Source organism: Sorghum bicolor, chromosome 1, assembly GCF_000003195.3.
Source record: "Sorghum bicolor cultivar BTx623 chromosome 1, Sorghum_bicolor_NCBIv3, whole genome shotgun sequence".
Classification (NCBI taxonomy): domain Eukaryota; kingdom Viridiplantae; phylum Streptophyta; class Magnoliopsida; order Poales; family Poaceae; genus Sorghum; species Sorghum bicolor.
Window position 1 is genome coordinate 64,818,072 of NC_012870.2, and position 27,259 is coordinate 64,845,330.

At 42.0% G+C, this 27,259-nt stretch overlaps 4 protein-coding genes across 5 annotated transcripts; 2 read left to right on the plus strand and 2 right to left on the minus strand.

Annotated features, from left to right (window-relative positions):
- On the plus strand, positions 857-6,371 carry LOC8082281 (uncharacterized protein C9orf78 homolog). Its single transcript, XM_002465171.2, has 6 exons — positions 857-1,128; positions 1,212-1,427; positions 1,512-1,626; positions 1,718-1,791; positions 2,512-2,669; positions 5,679-6,371. Exons 1-6 carry the CDS (start codon positions 1,055-1,057, stop codon positions 5,852-5,854), a joined length of 813 nt encoding a protein of 270 aa, XP_002465216.1. The 5' UTR covers positions 857-1,054; the 3' UTR covers positions 5,855-6,371.
- LOC8082596 (protein LTV1 homolog) lies at positions 8,381-12,477 on the minus strand. Its single transcript, XM_002467749.2, has 5 exons — positions 12,024-12,477; positions 11,568-11,933; positions 10,043-10,645; positions 9,046-9,173; positions 8,381-8,739 (listed from the first exon to the last, which is right to left on the minus strand). Exons 1-5 carry the CDS (start codon positions 12,405-12,407, stop codon positions 8,736-8,738), a joined length of 1,485 nt encoding a protein of 494 aa, XP_002467794.2. The 5' UTR covers positions 12,408-12,477; the 3' UTR covers positions 8,381-8,735.
- LOC8080766 (heavy metal-associated isoprenylated plant protein 12) lies at positions 14,213-15,384 on the plus strand. 2 transcript variants are annotated; one of them, XM_021451662.1, is made up of 3 exons: positions 14,213-14,467; positions 14,580-14,652; positions 14,798-15,384. In XM_021451662.1, exons 1-3 carry the CDS (start codon positions 14,453-14,455, stop codon positions 15,100-15,102), a joined length of 393 nt encoding a protein of 130 aa, XP_021307337.1. In that variant the 5' UTR covers positions 14,213-14,452; the 3' UTR covers positions 15,103-15,384. The 2 variants fall into 2 exon arrangements, with proteins under 2 accessions (XP_021307337.1, XP_002465217.1); XM_002465172.2 differs by having other exon boundaries at positions 14,218-14,467; positions 14,577-14,652.
- Positions 18,559-26,184, minus strand: LOC8082597 (protein phosphatase 2C 32). Its single transcript, XM_002467750.2, has 4 exons — positions 22,988-26,184; positions 20,837-20,950; positions 19,884-20,148; positions 18,559-19,748 (listed from the first exon to the last, which is right to left on the minus strand). Exons 1-4 carry the CDS (start codon positions 25,382-25,384, stop codon positions 19,633-19,635), a joined length of 2,892 nt encoding a protein of 963 aa, XP_002467795.1. The 5' UTR covers positions 25,385-26,184; the 3' UTR covers positions 18,559-19,632.

Below are 27,259 nucleotides of genomic sequence, written 5' to 3' on the forward strand. Positions count from 1 at the left end.
CTGGTGCTTTGATTTACTAGATAATTTTTTTTGCCCTGCTGCAAACTGTGGCCCCGTTTTGCGTGGAATATGGGTAGTTTGGACAGTGCACAATGGAAGACGCCATGGTGAAACAAAAATAAATCTGATTCAGGTTTGCAGGTGGGTGAGAGAATTATCTTCGGATCTAATTATCTCTAGTGAATCTATGACAAGAAACAAGGACAATACACAAATTATGAAATGGAAGCCACATCCTGCTGGCTTTGTGAAGATCAATGTGGATGGCGCTTTCAAGATGGAAAGTCGACAAGGTGCTACTAGAGTGGTAATTCGTGATGAACATGGTCATGTTCTAGCAGCGACGGGTTTTTAGTTTCCAAAATAGGCAGTTAGTGGCACACAGTATTTTGATGGGCTCTTTCATGGCGGTATCTAAAATTGGCAGTCAGTGGCACTGGGGACAAGAAAATTTTGTTGTCGAGACCAAGTAGCCCAGGGACATTCAAGTCTATTGCCAGGTCACTTAACTGCCGTTAGGCTTCAAAATGGACGGAATGACACACGGGCATAGCGGTGCGAAACAACTTTTTAGTGGCTTTCTGATTTGGTCGATCTTTCATAATGGCATAAAGGTAAAAGGCTCTAGATTCAATGCATGCTTGGCTTATCAACTAAATCCTAAATGGTAACACTTGATTATTAGAGATTCAATGCAGGTAGATTTTATTAAAACTTGAGATTATCTATTGGATTTGAGGATTTGGTAAACCGAAATGACCGGCGCTTGAAACTGAGCTTAAAACTGGCAAAGGACGGACGGGCCCACATGGCAGTTACTGTAACTCAATCCGGTTCGTGCAACCAAGCCGGGCTCACCTGGCCCGGCCACCGCCCACCGGAGCCCTGGACCTGAAAAACTCGTTTCGGATTCAAACCCTCCAATCCCAAATCTGCCCTCCTCATCGGCACACCTCGCCGCCGGCCACACCCCCGGCGATCGTCGCCCTACCCGGTAGACCCTTCTCCCTACCTCAAACCCCGCCCAAGCCCAACACGGCAACACCTCCCCACCATGCCGCGGAACTTCCGCAAGCGGGGCATCGAGCCGGACACTGACGACCGCTCCGACGACGAGGACACTCGCCGGTTCCCCCTCCCTCCAATCCACTCCTCTCTCTTGCTTTGCTAGGCCTTCTCGCTGATGCCTGCCTCCCTTCCTCCCATCGCAGCGTCGCCCTCGAGGAGATCAAGTACATGCAGAAGCTCCGTGAGAGGAAGCTGGGTATCCCCGCCGGCACCGCCGCCGCATCCACTAACGGGTCCTCCGCCCGTGGTGGTCGAGTGGGCAGCGGGGCAGCGGCCGCTGGCGAGGCTGAGAAGGAGGACCTCGTCCTCCAGGACACCTTCGCTCAGGAGACCGCCGTCACCATCGAGGACCCCAACATGTATTGTGCTGCACTTGTAGATGCATGTTGTTTCATCTAATAGATTGAGGAATTGACACGAGTATGTGTTGGCGTAATCTGAAGGTTGAGGTATGTGGAGACTGAGCTTGCGAAGAAGAGGGGTAAGATGGTTGATGTGGGACACAAGGAAGAGATGGACCATGTGGACGAGCTCTACACTGTGCCAGACCACCTCAAGGTTTGCTTGTGGCTCAACGAGTTCCTCAACCTGAGGACTGTACATTGTTCTGTGCACTGCGATTATGGTACCGTTATATTGTTCCTTGCAGGTGAAGAAGAAGAACTCAGAGGAGAGCTCGACACAATGGACCACTGGCATTGCTGAAGTTCAGCTGCCCATTGAGTGCGTTCTTCAATCATTATATGCTTTTTTTAGAATAATGCTTGCTATGACTGAGTTGAATGCTATTTTAGAGTTCAGTTGGATTGGAATAGTATCTGAAAAGTAAAAACTGTGGAACCTGTATCACATATCATGATGACATTGGACTAGTGTAATCAAGAAGTTAGAATTGATTGGCATACATGAAAATTTATGCCATCTGTGAATTGGATACAGATCGTCTAAACGCCCCCAACATTTTTTTTCTCTATATTGCACTATTTGTTTTTGTTTGACAAAAGTCTGGTCCACACTTAACGGTGTGTTTAATAATTTGGCTGGAACCTTTACATATTGCTACTAACAATTTCTTGAGAATATTCTGTGAAGAAGGAAACTAGCTAATGATCTAGTTTATGATTAATTGGACATACATTGATTGGTAGACATAACTTGTTCTCAGTTTGTATTCACTCACCATGAATTTATTGTGATGTAAACTATACAACAATGATATGTTCAAATTAGGACTAGTTATTACATAGATATGTCATGCATCACCACAATTCTATGAGCATCATGGACCCAACAATGGAACCTACGCAGAGCTTCTCTGTTTTTCTAATATTTTTATCTATGTTGTAATTTAAATTTTATTCTAGTAGTAGACTTTCTTTTCAAAGATAGGTGCACAATTACATGCAATCCCACGTTATCATTTTATTATTATTATTTCCACAGGTACAAATTAAGAAATATTGAAGAAACTGAGGCAGCTAAAAAGGTGCTGCAAGAGAAAAGGCTTGCTAGTAAACCAAAATCAGATGCAAACATTCCATCAAGTTACAGTGCTGATTATTTCCACCGTGGGAAAGAATATGATGAGAAACTGCGAAGAGGTTTGTTACTTGCCCCTTTTCAAGATTATTTTGATGAGAAACTGGAGGGAACACTGCTAATAAATCATATGATTTGTGGGAAAAAAAATAAAAATGTAAGGCCAGAAATAATAAAAAAAAAGGAGACAAGACCCTATACAACTGGACCAGATATAGCAATTGACATAGGTGAAGGTCTTTATCTTTCAGAAACTCTACAGTTTCTTATGATATTGAATTATTGATGTGTATTAGGAATTTAGGATAATCTTGTTTGGTAGATTTGCCTTGGCTAACTGCCTTTCTTTCAATCTAGGTTGCAAATAGAAACACTAATGAATTTGCAATTACACAACAAATGTGTGGGCAATAATATCGTATTTGTATATAGTACTTGCATAACATAGTTTATGTAAACCTAACTTGATTTGCCAAGTAAAATTTTCACGACTGCTTTCCTACAAACTACAACTGCTTAAGCGCACAAGATAATAAAGCAAACACAAACTGTCCCTAGATCGGGAAAGAAAAGATTTTTCTATCTCTGTTTTTTTGGAGGAATCATTTTGAAATTCAGTTGCCCTTTTGAAGCCATCAAGGGAGCACAACGAGCGTGTTGACTATTTCTGAGCCAGCTTAAGATTTTGCATCCAGATAAAATTTGAAAGAGACATATTACATCTATCATACTCCAACAGTCGCTGAACTAAATCCAGTATGTTAGCAGGACAAGTATTTGATAACTCCAATTTTTTTATTTATTATTTATAGAGCTTGCTGCTAGTTCGGACTTTTTCGTTGTAGAAAAATATGAAAGAATACTCCCATCAGGAAGCAGGATTCCTGCTAAAGATGGATAGGCCTTTTATTAACAGAAGATTCCCCAGAACCCTGAATACAAGACCAAGTATCCTGCTCAGCAGTTTTTGGAAAATTGTCAGGGAACTCTCTCTAATACAAGGAAAGATTTTTGTCATCTAGACTCTATAACTTAGCAATCACGTCCTAGTACTTCCCATGAGGCCATGACTATGATCTACACCACCCTCCAACATCCCTGCTTGAGTGCTTGTGGCACCAACCTTTTTGTTGATGATCCCTTTTGAGATGTATTTGACCACAAATTATTTTATATCAGTATTCTCATCCAAGATTGTTTTCTTTCTTTTAAGTAAAAACTTCGTTTTGCTTTCCTGAAGTTTTTTCTGCATTCCAGATAACTTTTTTTAAGTCTTGGGCGCCAAGCTACAAAAACCACTTGTCACTCTGTATTGACATTTTGTTTTTATTTTATACAAGTTGTAAATTGAAATTTTTTGGGATGATAGATGCCATTGTACAGTAAGTATCATAATATTTAAGAGATTACGATACCTATTGTAAAAGCTGGGCGTACCTAAGATATTAAATGTTTGCAAATATTCATGAGAAATAGTGTGGATAGTTCGCAACCAAATTACAACTTGATGCACAAGAGTGTACAAAGAGGGAAAAAAGGGCCAGATGTCATTAGGCGGTAAAGTGAGATTTATATGCTTGAGGGGATTATCCAGAAACAAAGAATGGACCTTTTGAGTAGAACATAAAGATTAGTTTTAGATTTTCTCGTCATACATGACTACTATGCATGCCAAACTTATCTGGCATAGATTGAAGTTCATGACACTGGCGTCAAGGTGCCATGGTGACGACATGGTCAGTGGGCGTCTGTGGAGAATGGAGGTGAAAATAGTGCCAACCTTATCCAGCATAGTTGATATATGCAACAAATGTTGCGCCCTGTGTTTGAGTCACTATCCCGGCATCCAGGTGCCGTGGTGGCAACCTGTGGACAGTGGGCGTCTGGAGAGAATGGAAGATAAAATGGAGTTGGGACAACAGATTTCTTGTTGGTGTTTGAATTCTAATGATGATAGATGCTAAGCTATATAGCAACGAAACTAAACTAATTCAATTCGAATAAGATATCTGATTAAAGAAAGTAGTCAGAGTACAGTAACTATCAACTTGAGTCTGTTACCTCCCAGGCTGCCTCGTGTCCGATCTGTTAGCCCCATAGTGGTCCTGCGTTGCTTCTGCTCTGGCTGACCATGACAAAAATGTCAGCTTTGCAATCCAGTTAAACATGTTCTGTACACTAAACTATGGATTTAATTCTTCCTGGAGAATTTGAATATTGTTGATTTCTCTTGCTGTCCTCTGACTGCCCTGGAAAGTGTCCTGTATTTATGTTGCCAGTGACAAATTACAGAGCGACTTATTCTGCCCTATTTCTAGCTTTGACTAAAATTCGGTCAAACTTCTGAAACTTTGATGACTAATATACTCCCTCCATTCTAAATTGTAAGACGTTTTGGCTTTTATAGATTCATAGCTTTTGTTATGCACTTAGATATACACTATGTCTAGATGCATAGTGAAAGCAATGTATCTAGAAAAGCTAAAACGTCTTATATTTTGGAACAGAGGGAGTAGCTCTTAAAATATTTAGTTTGAAGATATAACTATGATATGGATAGATTTGTTTTGAATAACACTTTCACAATGACATAATCACATACACTTATTAGGCATTATAACTATTTCTTAATACAAAAATTATAGTCATAGTCAAAGTCGCACCCGAAGAACGAAAAAAGTAAAAAATGTCATATACTTTTGACTGGAGGGAGTAGTACTTGTGGTTATTTACAAAAAGATTTAATCTGGCTGTTATAGTGGGAACCCACTAGATGGATGAACCAGACAAAATTTTTTAATGAAAAATTATGTGCCCTATAATGAAAGTAGATACTCAATGGACCAGTAGCAGGAGTATTGACATAATGTTGGGGATATGGATGGTGAGTGTTATTAGAATATAAAAATAGATCATGTTCTCTGCACCGTTCTGCTGCAGCAGATTACTGCCATTTGCAGTGAGTGTATTATTTCTGAGCTCTACCATTCAAGGGTGTCTAAGCATGTCATATCATCTGCATCTTTTCTGTTCTCATTTAAGTGTGCTAAATTTATTTCCTTCTAATGCAGAGAATCCTGGATTGTACAAAGATAATGATTCTCGGCCTAGAGGAAGTTCAGGAGGCAAAGCAACAGATACTAAAAATCCAGGTGGCGTTGGTGCAGGACGGAGAGAAGCCGCGAGTGATGAGTTCATGCTTGAGCGTTTCCGCAAACGAGAAAAATTCCGTGCCCTTCGAAGATAGCCAGAGCTGACATGCTGCTAGATTGTGCCAGTTACCTTTGAAGCTCAAAAATGTCATTGTGATCACATCAAGGCCCAACATGTCATGTCCTTTTTAGTGAGAAATTTACTGTAAAATGCATCTTTGGTTGTTGAATCTGCTTCTGCAGTTGCTAAGGGCAAGGAGCAGATTAAATCCTTATTACAGAGGTGATTTGGGGCAATATATTTGAGCTGAGGGATATCTGAAATTTGTGTCAGCTCGGAGGCTCAGATGTCAGAGGGGCCTTATTGGTTCAGGACAAAGGTGTGCTCTCCATGACCATGACCAATATAAATGAACATCTTGAGCAAACACCAAAGGGTAGCGTGATCTCATTTTCTTTGGGTGCATGGCAAAGCCTGCAAAATTTATCTTTCTAGCCTTGAATATATTGTTTCTCTGAATTGTTCGTAGTCTGCTGAAGTAGCATCAGCTATCTATAAGAATCCTTGATTTCTAGGGACGAAGTAATTTGTGAGTTGTTTTTGCTGCCTTATTGCTGCTTGCTTTGCCTTTCTAGTTCAAGGATCAAATCCTCGGCCTTTAAATCGAGGATTTTCATATCAATTTTCAGTTTTTCCACCCTTTTTTTGTCCTGCTGAGCTGTCCTAATATGCCCTGAGAATCAGCTAGTCCACGTGGCATGGCACCGGATTTCTCTAGTGTGGTCACATGAGAATTCCGTTGCTCACTGCTTTTGTAGCCGGCTAGTTGAGTTAGTTGGTGCTAAATATATCCCTATACCCGACCTTTTGTTGTGTGTCAGACTTTGAATAAGCTATGGCAGAGTTGAGGTTGATACATTTGTCCTCTAGCCATCATATGGGCTTAAGAGAAGATTAAATGATCAGCAGAAGAGCTACGATTAGTGTCTATTGTAGTTAGAGGCTGTTTGGTTGCTAGGCACAGTTTGCCACATTTTACCTTAGGCAAGTTTGACTAAGTTGGCAATTGTTTGGTTGACAACTAAGTTTAGGCATGATTCTTTTGAGCTCCACATGTCATAGAGTTAAAAAGTGTGGCAAGATTCCTTTAGGCATGGCAAAGTGTGGCAACCAATTTGCTAGCCACACTTTTTATGGCTTGCCACGCTTGACTAAAGTTAGTTGTGGTAGATTATGGCTAGCAACCAAACATCTCCTTAGTTTACCGAGCCATATGAGTTTTATGGGATGAAACTCTTCTCTCATCTGATGAAACTTCTTCATTTAATTACCCTGTCAAGTCAGCAATTTTACTTATGTGGCACCCTATTTAACGTGCATGACACTCTCATGAAACATGCATTGAGACTAGCCTTAGAGACCGTGTTAGCGCTAGCTTTAGGTTTAGACCTAGTGTTTAGGGAGGTTTACATACTTTCATGCTATTGGTACTTGTGTGCACTAAGGTTAGTCTCAATAGAGTTTTATTAGAGTTTCATGCATATTAATATGCTGATGTGGTACTGTATTAATGAAGAGATGAATGATAAAAGTTTCATGAGAGTGAGAGAGTTTTATCCCCATGAAACTTTTCTGCACCGTTTTCAAAATATGGACGTGTTAGAAACTGGGTCATGAAACTCCCACTGAAGATGGCCTTGGCCTAACTGTTATGCTCCTTGGGGTTTGTAAATCTTGTGAGACCTTCCAACCAAGTTTGTGAAGTGGCTATCGATAGCGTATGGGACGAGAGGGCTCTCCAAAATGGAGATGAGAGGAGCAACCTCAAGAGGCTTGACAAACCCACTTGGTTGCGAGAAAAGGCTCGTGAGTTATCCAAGAAAATAACCAACCGTGGAGCTTGGCCCTTGCGAGAGGCTTTAACGAGACAAGTTTAAAGTGAGGACTTTCCATAACATCGGGGAACAACATCGTTATGTAGATCATTTACATCGCACATTCCTTTACTTATTGCATTTCTTGATTGTGCATTGCTTTTCCTAGTCTAACTTGCTAGGATTAGAGCCTAGGGTGTATTTCATGTTAGAGATAGCAACGCTTAGAAAAAACCTAATGTACATCTAGATAGAAGTATAGAACTTGAGTAGGTCTTCATAAGTGATTTTGGATCTTTATTTTAGTAAAATGATGATCTGATTCACCTTCTCTTAGGCATTACGGTTCATGTTTCAATTTTTTGTCAACAAATTCAGTTAACGTTTTGCCAAAACCAAAATTTTTTGTATCCGATTTAACCTAGCACCCCTCTTAGACGTCAGCGTCCCAATCCTTTTAGTTTCAGTTTTTTACATTTTTGTCAATAAATTCAGTTAACATTTTGCCATAACCAAAATTCATCATAACTAATTTAATCTGGCGTATCATCTCTTCGCTAATTTGTCAACGTTCTTGTCTTGCGTCCAGGAGTAAGAAGTTGCACAGTATTTGTCAAACCCAGAATGAATATTTTTGACTGAACAAGACCTGAAACCGTGTTATATTTTAGGATGCTGTGCATAATTTCTAGAGAAAGAAAAATGTCCAGACACGTTTTTGTTGAAAACGACACGGCCGCAAGGGATTTACCATCATAACCTGTTTCCGAAGTAAAGGTTCTTTCAAGGATCTGACATGCTTTAGACAAGTTCATATAAATTTCATATCTTCTCCTTCAAAACTGAATTAATATATAGTAGTGCTACAATGCCTCTGTTTTGGATAGCATAGCAAGCGTCGTGTTTCCAGAAGACGCAAAAGCTCTATGATGCAACAGAATTGCATAACTCAAAGGCAAGGACTATGCATTGAGTATCTTGTCAACAAAATCCACGAGCATGGCACAGATGACCTGGTATCATAAATCTTTGGTAGCTGTGATGCATTTGTCCAGGCGGTCTTTCAAGACTTCCATCAGTAAACGTGCCACAGATCAACCATCACCTGTTATAGTTATTAGTCATTCATTTAAGAATCCGTAAAGGGGTATAAGTATAACAACTTAATTTTCACATATTGATCTGAAGCAACCTAAAGTATTTTCTACAGTATCCCCAAGCTAATTGTTTATGTATATAACCCAAAATAAGTCCGCAAACAGGGCATAAGATGACGGTTGAATTCATTATAAAGAGAGACAACATGGCCATTAGGATCGAAGTGAGTTTTGGTTGATTCTAGGGCAACGACTCATGCCTATAAGTCTACTTAGTTGACTGGATGAAATTTACAATCAAAATGATAACTTACATTAATCGTATGGAAGATGGTCCCGTAACAGCAGCAACTTTCTGAGCCTTCTGTGTTTCTGATTTATACAGAACTTTGAGCTCTTTCTTTGCTTTCCGGGCCTCTCTTTTTTCTTCTTTCACTGCTGCCTAGAGGTGGCAAAGGGCCAGAGGCCAAGAATGTAAGACTAGTGAAATCAGTTCCATAAAGACAAATGATATCTACTGTCGTTTGAATCACCTTTTTTTTAAGGTTTTGCGAATCACTTGACAAAGAGAGGCATTGCATCATTGCATGATAATAAGTCATTTGGAAGATCAAAATGCAATAGAACTAACCAAATTGTCATTCTGGTATGAGGGAACTTAAACCTTTAAAATCATCAGCTATTGATATTTTTTTTACTATTGATATTAGAACAGTCACATGTCCAGACTAGGATTGGCTCAGGAAGTAACTACTCCCGCTATCTGTGAATCTAATGCATATTTTGTTTTGTTAGGACAAGCCTTTGGCCAATAATTACTAGCATTTTAGTGATACAAACTTTTACACATAAATAAGTACCTTTTGAATACAAATATAATTACATCAATTTTGTATCACAAACTTATATATTAATAGAGTACTGTCCTAACAAAACAAAATACCATAAAATAAAATAAAAAATCATGGTCCAAAATATGCAATAGAGGAACGTAGTCAAAATTCTGTGTTAACTGTTAAGTACTAGTCGAAATGTCCAAGAGGCAATTTGTTGTGACCAAAGGTTAACACTATTAATCACAAGTTAATGCATGTTGATCATCATGAACTAAATACTTCAGGTTGCTTATCTCTAGAAGCGTTTACAAAATAAAATTAGATCACAGGCACAACTTGGAAAGCTAGACCCACTGGCCCAATGAAGAACCAAATTATTAAACAATATAAACATTTGTTACTTCTTTTTTCCACTTCTGCATTAGTCAATCAAACATAATATATGATCATAAGGTCCATCTAGAAACCTTTTTACCTTTCTTGCCTTCTTCTCCTCTTGTGTTTCCTTCTCAGCTCCTTTTTTAAATTTATCAGTGACAGAAGCTTCCACAGGCTTTACTTTCTTCTCCTTTTCACCATTTCTTCTCCTCTGTGGCAGGTATTCTACTGGCAGTTTCTCTTTCCCATGAAGCTTGATGATGTCATTTGTCGTATTTGTTTCTCCAGGGAAAACTCTAGGGAGCCGCTTTCTGGGGTTTCCTGGAGTTTCAATTTTCCCAGGATGATTATCAAGGTTAGAGAATGTGGAAACAATGGTCTCACAGTCCCAAACTTCAGATTCATCACTACTTTCGGAAACAAGTACAACCACCTCTTCTTCTGCAGTTTCGTTTAAATATCTTTCAGCGTATTCAGCACATTTTTGTATCACACGAGCAGATTCATCCACCTCATCTGTCGTGCTTGAGTCCAGTTTTTGACGAACAAAATCCGCTGGTGTTCTATATTCTTCATCAACACATACATTCTGACTTTGGAACAATTTCAGTTCATCTATAGCCTCACTTGGGAGTTCATATTCCCCATCTTTAACAGCCCTGTCATCATCATCACTGTCTCCATACTCTTCCAAAGCAAGCTGAAAGTTTATTCACCAGAAGTATTTTTTAGCACAGAATCTGCAACATCTAAGTCAAAACTGAGCAATGGAGTAGTGGACTATATTAGAAATGCCATAAACATTAATGGCTGATGAGGCATCATGTATGTTTAACTAAGAATTAGTTGTCTTTCCTGTCCAGAGGTTCTATATTACTGCTGAAGGTGCCTAACTCAAACCTGAAAAATCTTCTCCCTAAATGCCCACAATTAGTTTTATAATTATATATAATAAATAAACAAAGATCAAGTAACACGGGGTACCTTCAACATAAAGCAGGCGGGGGATAGTTATATTTGTAATTAACAATTAACCTTGATGTTACCATATAAAAAACTACCCCCCAAAAAAAACTATAAAAACAGAGGTACAGTTGACACATCAGATATGTTTAGGCCTACACATTAAGCTATGAGAACTTTCATTTTTGTTTTGCGTAAGAAATTGTATTACTTAATATTATGTGCATATAATCTCACAGCAGTCCAAATAATTTTCACAGTTATAACAGACATGTTGAAACTTCAACATAATAACATGTAACAGAAACTCACCAATTTTTTCCCAATGTACAAAAGATCAAATGTTAAAAATTACTCCTCCATGTAAAAACAGAAGACTTGTTAGGATTCAAAAAAGAAACTTAGTAGATTTTTACCAATGATTACTCAAATTATTTGCACACTTAGTACATTGAAGTTATATCAATGCACTGAAGTTATATCAACAGGTTTAGATTCCACACATCTTTTTATAGAAACTGATTTTGATGCAATTGATGGAGTATTGTAAGAATAATTGATGGTCAAAGTATGTTTCTAGAGACATCCCCAAATCTTAATCTGCCTTATATATAGAAACTAGAAAGAAACAGAGGGATAATTAAATTAAGTAGGCTCACCAGATCAAATTGTTCATCCAGCAATCGTCTCACTCTTGGCTTTGGCTCATCCTCCTCAAAATCGAACTCCTCCTCTTCCACATCACTCAAAACACCATTCCACTCTTCCACCTCTTCTGTGTCTTCTTCCTCCAACTCCTCCCCCTCAGCCCGGTTAGCTATGATGACAAAATCTTCCTCCAACCCCTCATCCTCAGACCCAACATGAGACACGTCGCTCTCATCGAGTAACCTGGCGACATCTGGGTCGACAGCCTTCTGAATTCGCCTCAGTGGTGCAGTCTTGGCAGCCACCTTACACATCGTCTTCCCCTCGTCCAGTTCACCATCGCTGGGACCAACCCGTACCCTACTTGCATCGTAAGCCTGCACATAGAAAATGATAACAAAAAGGAACTTAAGCGTTCCGGTTCCAGTTGCAAAAAGGACGGGTGCTCTGGTCGAAATAAGAGTGACCTTGACATCGAGCGGGAGGGGCTCGGGGCGAGCGGTGGAGCTGGGGACGAAGGATGAGGCGGCGGCGGCGGTGGGACGGAGCTCGCGGAGGTGGGAGAGGTAGTTGTAACCATCGTCTGGGAGGCCGAGCTCGAGGATCTCGCGGCGAACGTGTTCCGGGAGGGAGCCGGAGGCGGAGTGGAAGTTGGCATCGCCCGCGGAGGGGTCGGACAGGGATGGGTCGAAGGAGTCCTCGTCGGCGAACCCGGGGACGGTGTAGTCGTTGTTGTCGACGCGTACGAAGACGCGGTCGTTGGGGTCGGCGGCGCCGGCGCGCGGGAAGAGGCGGAAGGTCGCGAAGTTGCGGGCCTTGCGGCCGCCGCCGTCTCCTCCTCTTCCTCCCATATCGTCGGCGGTGATGGTGGCGGCGGCAGAGGAGGTGGATGGGTTAGGGTTTTGGGATTTGGAGAGCGGTGCGGACAGCTCTGGGTTTATAGAATTTGGTGAACCTGGACTGTCTAGATTGATATGGACGGCTAGGATCTCTAGCCAGCAATTTCGTTTTGCAACCACGCCGACCATCTAAAGGCAAAGAGGAGAGGATGCACCGTAAATAATTTCCAAAATGAACTGAGAAAAAAAATCATGTGTGTCAAAAATATTACATAATAAAAGTATACCTAGCACCAAAATAAATATTTGCGTTGTGATAAAAAAAGCAGAAAAACTAAAAAAAATAAAGAGAAATTTAATTAGTCTCAGGCCTCTAACCTTCACATGATCAATCTATTTCTTTGGTCCAGAAAAAAATCACAATAAAACAAGTAGTTAAATGGGGCAAAATTAATTGGTAGTAAGATCCTAACATCAAATGACAACAATCAGTTACATATTGTTTAGCCTCAGACAGGACGATCACTTAAACAGGTAAAATGGTCATTTTAATAGAAGGTTAAATAGAAACACCATACCACTGTTAGGGTTTAAAAGTTGAGTACATGAGCTAAATGACCGTTTAGACTTTAGACGAATAATGATAGAAACATAAGAGATAAGAAAGATAATACGAAGACTAACGCTAAATAATATAAATCCCATTGTTGGAGATCAATTTAGAAGGATTAAATAAGGAAAATGTTGATTTCAATTAACTAGCTAATTAGAGTGCGGGACAAACTAATGTTTGATAGACAATAATAAAAATAAAAGATATGAAGAAATATTAGAAAGATCTAGATTTTATTTGTATAAGAAACTATTCGAGATTAATATGAAATAAGAATAAAAATCTTAGTACAAATAATATCATTATTAGCTAGCTAATTAGACAATTAAGTATGTAAGCTATGAGGTGAACGCAACAACTTAAAGCCGCAGCGAACATACCTACATTGCCTATGTCGACCTATGAGAAGCTCCACCCCACTTAATAGATAATCCATGTATTCCATTCTTTATAACCAAACAGAAGATGTGAAGAGCTGATGGGTCGCCTTAGGTTCTATTTGGATCTTGCCGAAGAAAAATGAGAACAGTGTGCAAAAATGAGAATAAGATCCACACACTTAGATTCTAGATTCTATCTATCTCAAACCTACTATTTGTAGATTTTCAATATACAAAGCTAATAATCACTATGAAAATGAGATTCAATATCCTTCTCCCTTTTTATCTAGAATCAAGATTTTACTTCACTAATCAAGATTCCACATTCACCAATCAAGATTCTACATTTACTATCCAAAATCCAGGATTTGACTATAAGAATGAGATCCAAATTAATGGACCCTATTCTCATCAATCCAAACTCGTGTAAAGGCTCCTTTTGAGCTTGTTACTACTTTTTAGTTACTAATTGAGAACAGAATTACTCTTCATCATCTAAAAAGTAAGAACAGAACTGGTTACCCTGAAATCCATTTCATGTATCCAAACAAGCTGCAAAAGAACGATCAAAATGCCACCGTGTGAGACTTCCTGAATCAGTACCACCAGTCCAAACCATATCTGTGGTTTCTCGATCAGTTCTCACATGTAAAATACGAGAAATTAATAGATAATGAAAGCTGATTTGATTTGTCATAGTCATCCAAATCCAATCAAGCTGCGGAGTGCCTGTCCTGATGCTGCGGCGTTGGTCGTTGACCTTTGCGCAATCATGACTACCTGTACGCGCTGCAACCAGACGAGAGGATCGGAGGGAAATCATTTCTGCAATTCTCGTCATGTCTGATGAGTGGCGGCTAATTGTCATATGACGAGAGGATCGGATCGAGTATCTCCTAACCGTCATATAATAACTCAGACTCAGCTGTCTTCACCACCAATGGCAATGGGAGAGCCCAACTAATTGATGAACAAGAACAACACGCCTCCCTAGCTCTCCATATTCTTCTTCTTCTTCTTCCGTTGGTGGGCGTACCCGGTGGACCGATTCCTCCTCTGTCGCCATGCCGGACTCCAAGGTTTGTCATCAGCTAGTACTCCTCGGTTGGCGCCCCTCTTCCACTGCATCTAATCCAACGCAATTAAGCCACATTAGCAACTAATCATCGTCTTGGTCTTCGATTGCAGAAGATTGTGCTGAAGGTGGACGTCCTCGGCGACGGGTGCAAGGCCAAAGCCATGAGCACCGTGGCCAACTTCCAGGGTATCATCAACTATCACATACGCTTTACATGCACATGAACTTGCATTGCTTGTGATTGTTAGCTTCAATGGCGGCCGCCGGCGGCGATGAACCGTACCTAACCAGTGCTGCATTGGCTGGCTGTGCGCGATGAGCGGTGGCGTAGGCGTGAAGTCGGTGGCGGTGGACGGGGAGGGGACGCTGACGGTGGTGGGGGAGGTGGACGTGGTGCGCGTGGCCAAGGCGCTGCGCAAGGCCAGGTTCGAGGCGCGCGTCCTCAGCGTCGGCCCGGAGAAGCAGCCCGACAACAAGAAGCCCGCCGCCGCCGAGGAGGCCAAGAAGCCGCCGCCGTGCTGCGCCGGCTGCAGCGCCTGCTGTCCACCGGTCCCGGCGTACGCGCATCCTTTCCCCGGTGCCGTGGTGTGCTACGAGGAGCAGGCCGCCGCGGGCAACGTGTGCGTCATCCTCTGACGATCGCGAGCTTCTTCTAATCTTCTTCTTCTCTGACTGAAGGATTAATCAAAGGTTCATTCAGCTAGCTCTGTACTTGCGATATGTTACTGCAACGATGCATTATTTTGTCAGTTCTGGTAGTACATGCGTCTTCAAAGATCAAATGACATTCAATGCATGTATATTCGAATTTGATAGATGGTTTAAAGCTTTTGTTGAAAGGGTGAGCTTTTGTCCTTTTTTGTCCCCATTTGCACCAGTATATATTATAGAGATTATAAAACAAAGAAGGTTTATTCATTCGGCCCTTGCACAGTTCATTCATCCATTCAGCTGACGATAGATCAATGGGACACGATGACGACATGATGTACACCTGATGACCTAAGTGATGATTGGCCAACGAGTTTAGTTCCTTGTACAACAGCTAGAAGCAATGCAACTACCAACGTTCGTGCCAGTATCTTTAATCGAATAGAGCTACTAGCTGTTGGCTTAATTTGTCAAAAACGAATCTGAGAAGCTATTACGTATGATGAGTTTATGATTCCATATCAACAACAGCAACAAAAAATATATTTTTTTCAGAAGTGATTATTGGCCGAGGGGCCATTTTGTGCTGCTGGTCTCCAGGCCTCCAGCCCAGAATCGATCGCGGTAGTACTCGACTGAAAGTGTGGACAGCACGTCAGCACGACGTATCGCCTGATAGATGAGGAACACGTGCTTCCGGGATACACTGAGAGCATTTTTTTCCAAATGTTTTTCTAAAGCTTATTCTCTAAATTATGACACTCGTTTGAGTAAAAATCATTTTCTATATTTTTATAAGTTTCAACTGTTTTTTGTAAATTATACACACTTTAAAAAGTCATTTTCGTTATCTATGTTCGGAATTCGAATAGAGGATATATATATTTAGAGATACATTTAAAGAAGTTGTTAGAGTGCATAAAGAGTCTCTTAAAGTTGTTATCTCTACCTAATATTAAACAATGAAGCGTTTCTTCTAGCCCGCTTTTTTTATTCATGAAATTCTCTAACTTCGTCCATTATTTTCTACTCTATGTCGTTCTTAAAGTTCTCCTATCTAGATTCAATCGCTTATCGTTTTCTTGTCCTTCTCTGTTACTCCTTTCTCTCAAAATTAGTTGCATATATATGTCATATCATCGTGAGGAGCTCGCCTCTACACGCGTGATGTCCCACACGAGGCCACTGCAGGGAGGGGCGGTGATGTGCAGCTGGTGCTGCGCTAGAGGATTTAGATGAGAGGGGGTTTCGTTAAAGACAAATAGGACAAGGTGAAGGGCTGTGGCGGTGTGATGTTGGAGAGGGGTGCCAAGACCTCCAAATGGGGTATTAATGTTTAGAGATATACATAGACATTTAATATTTTTTACAATTTTAGTCAAACTAAAAATGTGTTTAACTAGCACGAATCCTATAGCGGTAATTTTTTCGAATGAATGGAGTACAAGAGAAGAGTCGATATTGTTGATTGCTCCGTCATGACAGTCTCTCTCATCATTATATTATAGGAATTGCCATGTGAAACTTGTATAGAGTGCATGTGTGAATATTGTTTAGTCTTTTACCATAAATATGCTACAATTTAAGTATGAAATGGTTTAACATTTAAAAGGTGCTTATGCAGTAAAAAAGCATAGCACCGACCAAACAGTTTTAACATGAAGCTAGTTTTTTAGAAGTAGTTGCTTTCGCATACCTTTTAGACCCTACTTTTGACTTTGCACTTTTTTTCAAACAAGGTGAATAGAGACATGTTTCACAACTGTTTCGAGGGAGGTAAAGGGATAAGATAGCTTTCATAGTTGTCTGAACTAAATAGATTACATCTTTTCCTCAACGCATAACTCATAATAGCCTTTTCAAAGCTCACGTCAGCATTTTCATAGCCCACAAATGAGCCAAGCGGACCCTAATTATAAAAGTTCTACATGGTGTTTCTTTCACAACGAAGTTGAATATAAGTCACCGTATTGTTCCTTTCATTCTCTTTTACAAGACAGGATTTTGATACAACACTTATCCTAAATTACATTCGAACCATTTATTTTATCTTGTTTATATTATGTTGCGTATGTTTATAAGTTTATGATAATTGGATAGTACAAAGGTGTTTATACACTTTGACATTCATTCTCTTTTATAAAAGCATAGTTTATGTTTATAAACTTATCATAATAATAAAAAATAGTTAGCCAAATTAATGGTCAAAGATTTTTAAAGATTTAAATTGTTGATACACATGTGTGTCTCTTGTAAAAGAGAATGGAGGTAGTGTGTGTATGTATTCACTAAGCCTCCTCTCTTCTCCTCACTCAGAGGGCTGTATAGTTCATATATAACACACTAGATCAAAGCATCATTTATGACTACTATAAAATAGTAAAATAAAATCGTGTATTGAGAGAGACTACTTTATTCTTTTTTTTTTTTGAAATCAAAGCTGACGAGCCTTTGCACTCTGAAACAAGTTCTTCAATCCATGGCATTGGGCGTGCTAGACTTCGTTCCACAGCATTTGTTTGGGCCGGACAGCAAGCGGCGGCTGCCTGGGCCGCAGTCCGCTGGGCCAGTGGGCATCATCACTGCTGCGTCTGGCTCTCTCACCTGCACGAAATGCAAATCCACGGCCTAGGCCTTTTTGCACTCGGCGGCCACTGGCCCGTTCGCGTAGACAGCGAGCTGCGCACGGCATGGCTGGCGCTTCCCCGTTTAGTCCCAAACTGCTTGCTGACGCTAGTGGCAGCAGTGAGCGCTGCTATTTAAGAGGGCCAGGAGCGTCGTGAGAAGAGCACGCAGCTGCGCAGTGGTCACAGAGCGAACTATTCTTTCGCCTTTTACTAAAGAATACCGTGTGCCCGCTGCACTAAGCAGCATACGACTATTTTTGGAGGGTTCTTCTTCTTCTTTGTGAGGAGGGGCCCAACAATTCAAATCCAATTGTTGTGGGCTGACAATAATCAGAACAAGTTTGATATACAATTCAATCCAAGTGTTGTGGGCTGACAATAATCAGAACAAGTTTGATATGTCTTTTTTAAAAAAATGGGCCAAGATTGGATGGTTTTGGAGGAGCCCAACAATTCAATTCAATATCCACATCTAATTTGAGATCGTAGTTCATCATTTGTACACCGTAGAACATTTAGAATCTAAAGCTCAAACAGAATTTAAGTTTCAGGTTACTTTGATCTGAAGCTCATCCAGAAAAAAAAATGAGTATCTCATAGTGTGCAATTCATGAAGTTTTTGTGAGTTCTTTTTTTCCTCTCTCGATTTTAATATATATGATTATATCCTATGCTGAAGATGTATTTGGCAGAAGGAAGTGATCATGTGAACCAAACCATATTTCAGTTGTTTTTCTGGTGTATAAAACTAGTTTTGTGGACTCCCTTTCCTAAAGCTCAACAACGCCTGAAAAGTCCTCGCAACAGACTCCACTTCATGCAAGTTATTTCAGAATTGACCACATCATTTCACACCCTATGCACTTACGCTGCCCCTATATCAAAACGTGTGCCAAACCCCAACTACACAACAATGGTAACATACCAGAATTTTCAACCCCGAATGCAATGCAAGCAAGCCAGCATCTCCCAATGGGGAATCCAGCAGTGAAAGGCTCCAGAGAAAAAATGCTGGGTCAAAGTTCGGTCATAGCATATATTCCAAGCTCAGAATCACAATACTGTCATTATCTCATAGTTGAGGTTGATTCATCATGGCCTGATAACCACCACACATTCCTCTGGAATCTTCTGTTCCTGTTGAACCTCCTGTGGTTGTAACTAACAGGTCCACAACGAGCTAGAATAGGAATCCAAACAAAAGGCAAGGAGATCATGGGCTCATGGCCTGATCAGCTGAATTTCATGACTGATGAGCCGACAAACAACGAAGATGTCAGTCAATTACACAGTGCCTGGACACATTTTCACCCGGCGTAAAAGGATCATCTGGTACTGAGCACGGACAAGCGTAATACTAATCAAACTGACAAAGTTGGACACCAAGTGCCGCACAAGTGACTGGCACATGCTGCTGTTTGATGAACCTTCCAACCCCTATGCCCCAAAACAAGTTTACATAAGCAACTGTATAATGCATATTTGCTTAGCATCAATCCGCAACATCCTGGACACCAATCACCTGTGCCCCAACTTAGAAAAAAAGGGTCCTTTCTAGCAATTAGAAAAATGTAGCGAAAAGAAAAATAATAACCCCACAACACAAAATTAAATTTTAAAAGGACACATGGAAAACATATCTGCCCTCAAAAGAACCTTTTTTTCCCCTAATAACAAAAGAGAAAAACCTGTATATGTCAAGTCGGACTCGGACTGCCCAAGAATGCAGTGCAAATCCAAAATGTAGAAGACAGAAAAGGCACATGGATTGCCAGAATTTGAACATGGTTGAAAAATAAAGACAGAGCAAGACATTGGTGCCTTTCCTGATTGAGATTTACTACACTAAGCAAGGCTGCAAGGAACAGACTGGGTCATGTTTCAACATTCATCCAGAAGATCGCCAAATTCTTCCTTCAAGTGAGATTACCATAACAGAAACATCATCATGGTATTTCCGACGATCACCCTGGGGGATATCCAGTAACTCGTGAAAATTCATTCCTGCATGTGTCATTCAACACCAAGAAAAATGACTTAGCTATAAACAAAATTTCTTTTCTATTGCCATCAACAATTAGGATTTCAAAAGTACTTTCATAGTCTTATTGCCATCAATAGTTAAGAGGCAGAACTGACCATTCTTCTTGGCTGCACGACAAAGAAGTTCAGCTACAAGGTATTGCGCTGGGTCTCCCTCTGGTACATTCTCCATGAACCATAACACATGCGAAACTACCTCATCATTGCTGAAATATTGATACAATCCATCTGACGACAGTACAAGAAACCGATCATTTGCGCAGAGTCGATGGTGAAGTACAGCAGGGTTGCAGCTGATATATGGTGATGTTCCAACATAGTCAATGCGGAACATCTCAAGTAGTGCCTCGTTAAATTTTGGCTGCAACAAGCAAAAAAGACAACTCAAGCAATTGAAAAGAAGATTATGTTGCAACAAAATAAACATGGTTTGCCTCTTCAAAGTACTGAGACCATCCTATACCAATGGAATTTTTATTTGAAGTTTAGCTAAACAAATTAAGAAAAAACTACTGCCACAATTGTCCATAAAATCTGTTCATCTTCAGTTATTTGACCAGCAGACCTAGCCTCTTCTGCCCTTTGCATGGTTATCAAGGCAAGATAAGGGACGACTGCATTCTAACCGCCACCTTGAAATCTAGGCACTGTAGGTGTGCGTGTGCTAATGTCATATGAACCAGCACGTAGCAGTTTAATGCATCATGAAATAAGATAGGAAGATATTTCATTATGACAACTATTGGAGATGATATACATCAATGACTATAGCACCTTAGCTCACTCTTTCCTGGTGTTTTAGTGGACATGGAGCCCTCTGTTAGTCTGCTGTTTACACTAGCCTTGATCAAACCCCGACAAATACAAACCAAGTTTCCATCATTTAACACAAGCAGCACAGAAACAATTCAAGGATGTAGTTCTGGCATGAGAGGCACATCGCACCTCATCATGATAAAAAATGAAAGACTACCAACATAGTCACATAACTGTTTGACATACTAAGGTCGGACAAATTATCAGTCATAGGCATGCAAGGTTGAACTCACCTTCTTTAGAAAACCAGCACCAAATGCTCTAGTAACCTTCAGCTGTCCCTTCACTCTATCATTAAAGACAGCTTGGGGATCATCAGGATGTTCTACTTTAATCCTCAAGACTTCCTGAAGTGCGTCATCACAAAATAAACTGGTTAAACAAATTGTAGCCTGTAGTCACCATTGTAATAGTTCAAGGTAGAACGGTAACCAGATTTAACAATGAAATTTGAAAGAGTAAGTTAAATGCTTTAAATGTCAAATGTGACTGGATGAACCAACTGGAGGATTTGTTCTGAGCAGGAATGAAGATATTGAAAAAAAAAACTAAGTCTTATATCCTCTTCTATGGTTTTTGAGGCGCCACCTAGGTGTTGAGGTGTACCCCAGGGCCCGGGTGTCACAAGGTTTAAGTTATGCCATATCACCTAGGCGCTGCCTAGGCATCCAGGTATATCCTCAGCACCACAGGACGCCTCAAAAACCATAAACTAGCTACAGAAACCAGACTGATTCATTTGAAGGCATTTCTAGATGATGAAAGCTATGCCTGAGCCTGACTTCATTTACATCAGGACGTAATAAACAGAGCCACTTAGACACCCTTCGAAATTAATGTCTGCACGTGTAAAACACTGGACCAAAGTACATAAAAACAGCACTTATAATCTAAAGATCAGGCAATATAAGGCCGACATAAAAAATGAGCAATAAGTTGTCAAGATGCTAAAATGATAATAATGTGGACCCAGGCAGTTTAAGAAGAAACTAGTACTGATGGCTCATTTCTCTGCTGCAATGTCCAGCACAAAAATAAATGTTGAAAGGTTGCAAAAGATTACCTTTCAGATAACTGCTAAATCAATTGGTATGAATTCATAAAGAGAAGACAGTAAATGGAAGTTAGCACGTCATCTATGAGCTTACATGCAAATAAACTAGGTTGTGGTCTGTAGATCTCTTATAAAGGATGTACTGAACAATTGTAGCTAGCAAGGTATACTTATGTTCAATAATCAATATAGCAATCCTTATATTTCAAAATTTATTTTAGATATGGAATTTGGTATATTGGACAAACAGAAATATTAGAGTCAACATTTTTTTGTTTTAAAGAACTTATTTGGTAGTTCCTGCATAGCTAAATTAGTGAGTAAGCTCAACTGGTCATCTTAGATAACTCAAAGAAGTCAGACTGAGACTCTATCTGGCTGTTTGCTGTGGAAACACAGAAACGACTGTGTTAAATGGCATTTCTCCGAGCTTACTTACAGGTACAGCCCTTTGTCTTGCTGGGGAGAAATCTCAGCTTTGGTGCACGGCATGAGCTAAGGGGCTCACTTTCCTTACTGCTCCTAGCTCGGGCTTTTAAGTTTGTTGGGTTGGGTTATCCTTCTTTCTCTTCAAAGCGGCAATTATAGCTTTATCATGACAGTGGGGTGGGTGTGTGCATGTGCAACTCTCTTCTTCTATTAATACAATGATACACAACTCTTCTGCATGTTCGAGAAAAAAAAAAGACCATCTGGCTGCAGTTCAGGACAAAAGGCACAGTGATTTGCATGTATTCACTAGCACAAGTATTGAGCATGAAGTCTATGGTCAATTCATTTTTAACACGTGATGATGATGGGCCAAACCAGTACTTCAAAAAGTTCAAGGTGGCGGGTGAGTTTGAATATTTTTGACCAACTGAAAGGAAGTGTCTAAAAAATCACAGAAGCACATATAAGAGCTAGAGCATAATGTTTATTTTCTAAATAACTTTTCTGGTTGCTAATTTCCTGTTAACTGAACTACTTACCACTTTACCAATACCTTACAAAACCACAATATCATGATTTTACAGTATCAAGTAAAGTATTTGGGTATATGAAGAGGTGTAGACTCTAATACAATCAATCCTATCAAATTCTGATGCCACAATCAACTCGAATCAGGAGACTACATATTTTAGCATCGCTGTATTAACTAAGGCACACAGCACAACTAGAAGTTATTATATCATATCACCATTTCCTTAAGGAAATAAAGAAAATTGATCAAAAGAATTGCTAAATCTGCAGGATTGGTAGATGAAGAACTCAAAGTCAAATATGTATATAATAGCACATGCATTAAGAAGTGAAAACAAGAATAGCATTTGTTTAACAGAATAATTACCTCCTCAATACTCGTGCTATGGTCAGTTGACAGTTGGACCGCTCTCATTTTTAATCTACATATTGAGAGTTCCTTAGCTTTTGTATTGCTGTTCAGGTGGCTGTTAGGATTATGCATCGGCGACTCTTCCGATATCCTATCAAGTTCGACACGGACAAGTGACTCCCTTGACCTGTTTCGATGTCTTAAATCTCCTTTCAAGAAACTTGAGCTATTGTACTGATCATTGTCCTGCGCCAAGATAGCTCGGCTATCCCCAAGATTCATGACATATACATCCTGGTCCTTCATCAACATTACAAGGACACACGAACCCATTAATGCAAGCTCTGGATGTCTATCAAGCTCCTTCTCCACAATTTCCATGTACGCTTCCTCTGTTGTTTCAAGTGCCCGTGACATTGCCCTCAATACAGCATCATGCTCTACTGGTCCTGACTTACATCTCCTAGTCACTTCTGAAGATTTTATAACACTTTCATCAACATGAGGCTGATCTCTGTGCCAATCATAGTTCCATGGGAAAAACTTCTTCTGCAACATTTTTTGCTTTTTGTACATCTTCCTCAACTTTGATCCGAATACAAATCTTCTCGTAACTTGCTTGTGCTCTGATGAAGATGTAGATATTGAACACCCTGTACACTCTTTAAGATCTGTGCCAAGTACACTATCAGCATGTCTTGAACTTCCAAGATCTTCAGAATCATCGAAACATTCTCCAGTTGCTGCCAATGAACACCTGGAGATCTCAGCTGCGTTTCTTGAGCTCCCTTCTGCAGTGCCTGCCTGTGCAACATGCAAGCTCGGTATTTTCCTTTCCTCTAGTGACGCCTTAGATAACCTTTTGTTATAATCTTGTAGCAATTCCATCTCAAGAAGCTCGAAAAGACGCTTGCTCTTTCTGTTTTCTTTCAAGAACTTGGCATGTTGATCACAATAGGCACTGGTTTCTGTTGCACAGGTACAGCTGGTGTTTAGATCTGTACCAGAAAGACCGCTGTTCGAGTTGTGAGATTCTCTACTTTGGAGATCATTTCCCAGATCAGCTCCAGCCATTTCCTCAACTATCTCATCCCTGCCCAACTTCTGACTACTTGAATCCTGTGCAGCCAAATCTTTCTCTTCACAGCTGGTACAGTTTGGTTGAACTTGCAAGACACTTTCATCACAACCCTTTCCAGGTGAGACATTTTGTTTTCCAAAATTACCAAGCTGTTCTTGTTTCCCATTGTCACTCTGGAACTGGCCATTATCATCATGAGGAGCATCCACAGAAGCAGAAGCTGATTCACCCTCTTCAAGATTAGATACATGGTCACACCTTTCAGAGCTGTCTTCGTAAACCCAGAGCAGTCCTTCCAGTTCTTTATCAATGGCCTTGTATAGATTGCTCATTAGAAAGTCAGGTGCATCAGGGCCGCTAAAACCATCATAGATTCCAATGAACAGCCATCCTTGCTCTTCGGATAGAACAACATGAACCCTATCTTCCCCTGCCTTTCCATGAGCCCACTGAAGGTTCCTGGTCACATTATACTCGGGTTCAGGTATCCCAGGTTCCAACCCATTCTGCGAGCCTTCTGATCTGGACTTTGCGTCCCTTGCCCAGGGCAGTTGAGCCATAGGATGCATCAGAAACTTCTGAACCCAGCCTGGATTGTGTGAGCTCCTGCTGAAAGTTCTTGACAATGCGGTTTTCATGGGTCTGCTAATCCTATGTACAAGCAGCCCCAGACGAGCCTTCCTCCGGCCATAGGAAAGAGGTGCCGAGAAGTTGCTTCTGCTGCCACCGTCGATGGGACCTGACATGAAGGCTCCCTTGTCCAATGGCCCAGACATGAAGCCGGAGCCTTTGTCGAGCGGGCCGGACGCGAATCCCCTCTCCAGCGGGCCCGACAGGAAGGTGTTGAGCGGCCCCGACCCCCGCGGCACCGGCTGCAAGGGCACGGCAGCGAAGGAGGCGGTGCTCTCGAACGCGGCGGCGGGCTCCTGCACGTCACCGGCGAGGAGGGAGACGGTGAGGTTGCCCGTCCTTGCGGAGGACGCGTTGGCGCTGACGGAGGCCCCCGAGATGGTCCGGAAGGTGGTCTCGCCGAAGCTCCTGCAGGGGCGCTGCAGCCCGGCGGCGGCGGCGGCCAGGTCGTCGGCGGCGGCGGGCTCGTGGCGGAAGGAGCCGCTGCGGGTCTCCGAGTCCATGACGCTGGAATCGAGCGTGTAGCGCTCGGAGTTGGAGGGCGTGATCGCGGGCGAGTCGGCGACGGCGCCCGGGCGGACGTAGCAGAAAGAGTGGCCGAGCCCTTCGTCGAGCGGCTCGAGGAAGTCGAGGTCGACGCCGCCGCCGGCCTTGTCGGGCGGCGCGAAGCAGCCGACGACCCGGGACGTGCTGTTGCCCATGGCAGGGCGAGCGGCTGGTGGCGCCGCGCGCGCGTCTGCGTCTGCGTCTCAGCAGCACCCCGCGGGAAGAGCGCGGCGCAACCCCAATGCCCGTCGCCGAGGGCCCCGGGCGGCCGGCAGCATGAGCAGGCGGACGCCGGCGGCGCACGGCGAGAAGCGGTCCCCTAGCTGCTGGTGCCCCACTCCCCGGTCCAGCCGCCCTCGCATCTTAGGCCGCCGCCCACCGCCTGGTCGACGAAATGCCCCGGCGCCGCAACCCCATGCCAGAACCCACCGCCGGCGCACCACCACCACACCACCCGCCCGCCAACTCGCGGCAACCGATCAGGCAGGCACGGACCACGGACAGCAGCGCCTCCCCGCCTCCGCACGAGACCTCCCCGCGGATCCGGAATCTGACCGGCGGCGAGCGAGCGACGGGATCGAGGAATGGGGGGGATCTACGCGGGGCGGGTGCCTGCTGCGAGCGCGGAGAGGGGCGGCCTCGCACGCTCCAGGTCCTCGGCCCTCGAGGGGGGGGTTTTTGGTGCGATTTGAAATGGGTTGGGAGGAACGGGGGGATGGACGGAGGAAAAGGTGCGGGGAGAGCGAGCTGGGAATGGAATCGTTGGAAGCTCGTGTGTTTGAGCGAGCGAAGTGGAGTGGAGCGGAGTGGAGACGAGACTCCTCAGAGGGCCGAGGGGGAGTTGGTGCTCTCGGCTGCCTTTCCTCCCTGCTCCGTCTGTCCGGCCGGCACGCAGCACGCTAGTAGTCTTCGCTTTGCACGCTGGTCCCTCGCCGCCTCTCCTGTTTTGGCTCCTGCCTTGCTTTCTCCTGTTCTGGGTTTCGTTTCTCCCTTCTTCGGTTTTTCTTTTCGTTTCTCTCGTGAAAATAAACCGATTTCTGTAAAATTTCTGTTTAATTTTCTATAAAACTTCTGCTCTTCATCAGTGATTTAATTGACTGATGTTCTGCTTCCAGTTCTTTTTGGTTTAATAACAAGAGTTTCTGGATTTTTTTATTTATGCGTAATAATTTGTGGGGTCCTATTTTTTATTATTATTATTATTATTTCTGACTTGGAAGAAATTCTTGCCGAGGTAGGCCGGTTTTTGCCTTATTGATTACGCTACGCCATATAACCCCACCTTTAATTAAATTCTCATCTGAAAACGAGAAAAACCCCCTAAGTTATAGTTTCTTGTTCGACCAAACAATATAATCAACGTCTGGTACAAGTCAGTCTTTATTGGTGCAAAAAAAAAAAAAGTCTCTCACTCGACATGCATGTCCATTCTCATACTCTACCACCATTTTAGCAGAAAAAAAGCAGCCAGGGGGTCCTGCTCCCTTTTTCGGCTTTCTAATGTTTTTTCCTCCCTACTACGGCCGGCCTTTTTTTTTAATATTTTGGGCTACTGCCAGTTTTTGTTTTCTTTGTCTCTTGCCTATTGTTTTCTTGAATCATTGGATTTGGTGGTGCTGCCTGCCTGCCTGCGAGAGTCAAAGCAAAGAAAAAGAGCATGGTGGAGCCCCTCCTGGCCTTCATCATCATCGTCGTCGTCGTTGCCATGATACGGATGGAGACGGATGCAGAGGCTGGACTTCCGGGGTTTTGGCTCACATCCGGAAAAACATTCCTAATCAAGCATGCTAACTTGCGTGTCAGGAGTCCTTAAAGTCAAGCCTCTGCTATAAATTCTTCTACGTACAAACCCATGATCTATCTTATCTACTAGTACCCCCCCCCCCCCCCCCTACTTGTGCAAGTGTGTGTTTGCATCGTCTTGCTTGTAATGAAGCCCCTTTTGACAATATAAGTTGAAAATGATCAAATAACCATTTTTGTTGGGCAGCTTAATTTGGATTGTTGCCCTATAACGTCCCAAACAAATT

What these genes read in the sequence shown, in the direction of transcription:
- LOC8082281 (XM_002465171.2), top strand. Translation starts at nt 1,055, where the DNA reads ATGCCGCGGAACTTCCGCAAGCGGGGCATCGAGCCGGACACTGACGAC. An exon ending in GACGACGAGGACACTCGCCG is followed by an intron (nt 1,129 to 1,211) that starts GTTCCCCCTCCC and finishes CTCCCATCGCAG; the next exon opens with CGTCGCCCTCGAGGAGATCA. An exon ending in GAAGTTCAGCTGCCCATTGA is followed by an intron (nt 1,792 to 2,511) that starts GTGCGTTCTTCA and finishes TTATTTCCACAG; the next exon opens with GTACAAATTAAGAAATATTG.
- LOC8082596 (XM_002467749.2), bottom strand. Translation starts at nt 12,407, where the DNA reads ATGGGAGGAAGAGGAGGAGACGGCGGCGGCCGCAAGGCCCGCAACTTC. An exon ending in CCCTCCCGCTCGATGTCAAG is followed by an intron (nt 11,934 to 12,023) that starts GTCACTCTTATT and finishes TTCTATGTGCAG; the next exon opens with GCTTACGATGCAAGTAGGGT. An exon ending in TGGATGAACAATTTGATCTG is followed by an intron (nt 10,646 to 11,567) that starts GTGAGCCTACTT and finishes ATAAACTTTCAG; the next exon opens with CTTGCTTTGGAAGAGTATGG.
- LOC8080766 (XM_002465172.2), top strand. An exon ending in CACCGTGGCCAACTTCCAGG is followed by an intron (nt 14,653 to 14,797) that starts GTATCATCAACT and finishes GCGGTGGCGTAG; the next exon opens with GCGTGAAGTCGGTGGCGGTG.
- LOC8082597 (XM_002467750.2), bottom strand. Translation starts at nt 25,384, where the DNA reads ATGGGCAACAGCACGTCCCGGGTCGTCGGCTGCTTCGCGCCGCCCGAC. An exon ending in GTGCTGGTTTTCTAAAGAAG is followed by an intron (nt 20,149 to 20,836) that starts GTGAGTTCAACC and finishes TGCTTGTTGCAG; the next exon opens with CCAAAATTTAACGAGGCACT. An exon ending in TCGTGCAGCCAAGAAGAATG is followed by an intron (nt 19,749 to 19,883) that starts GTCAGTTCTGCC and finishes TGACACATGCAG; the next exon opens with GAATGAATTTTCACGAGTTA.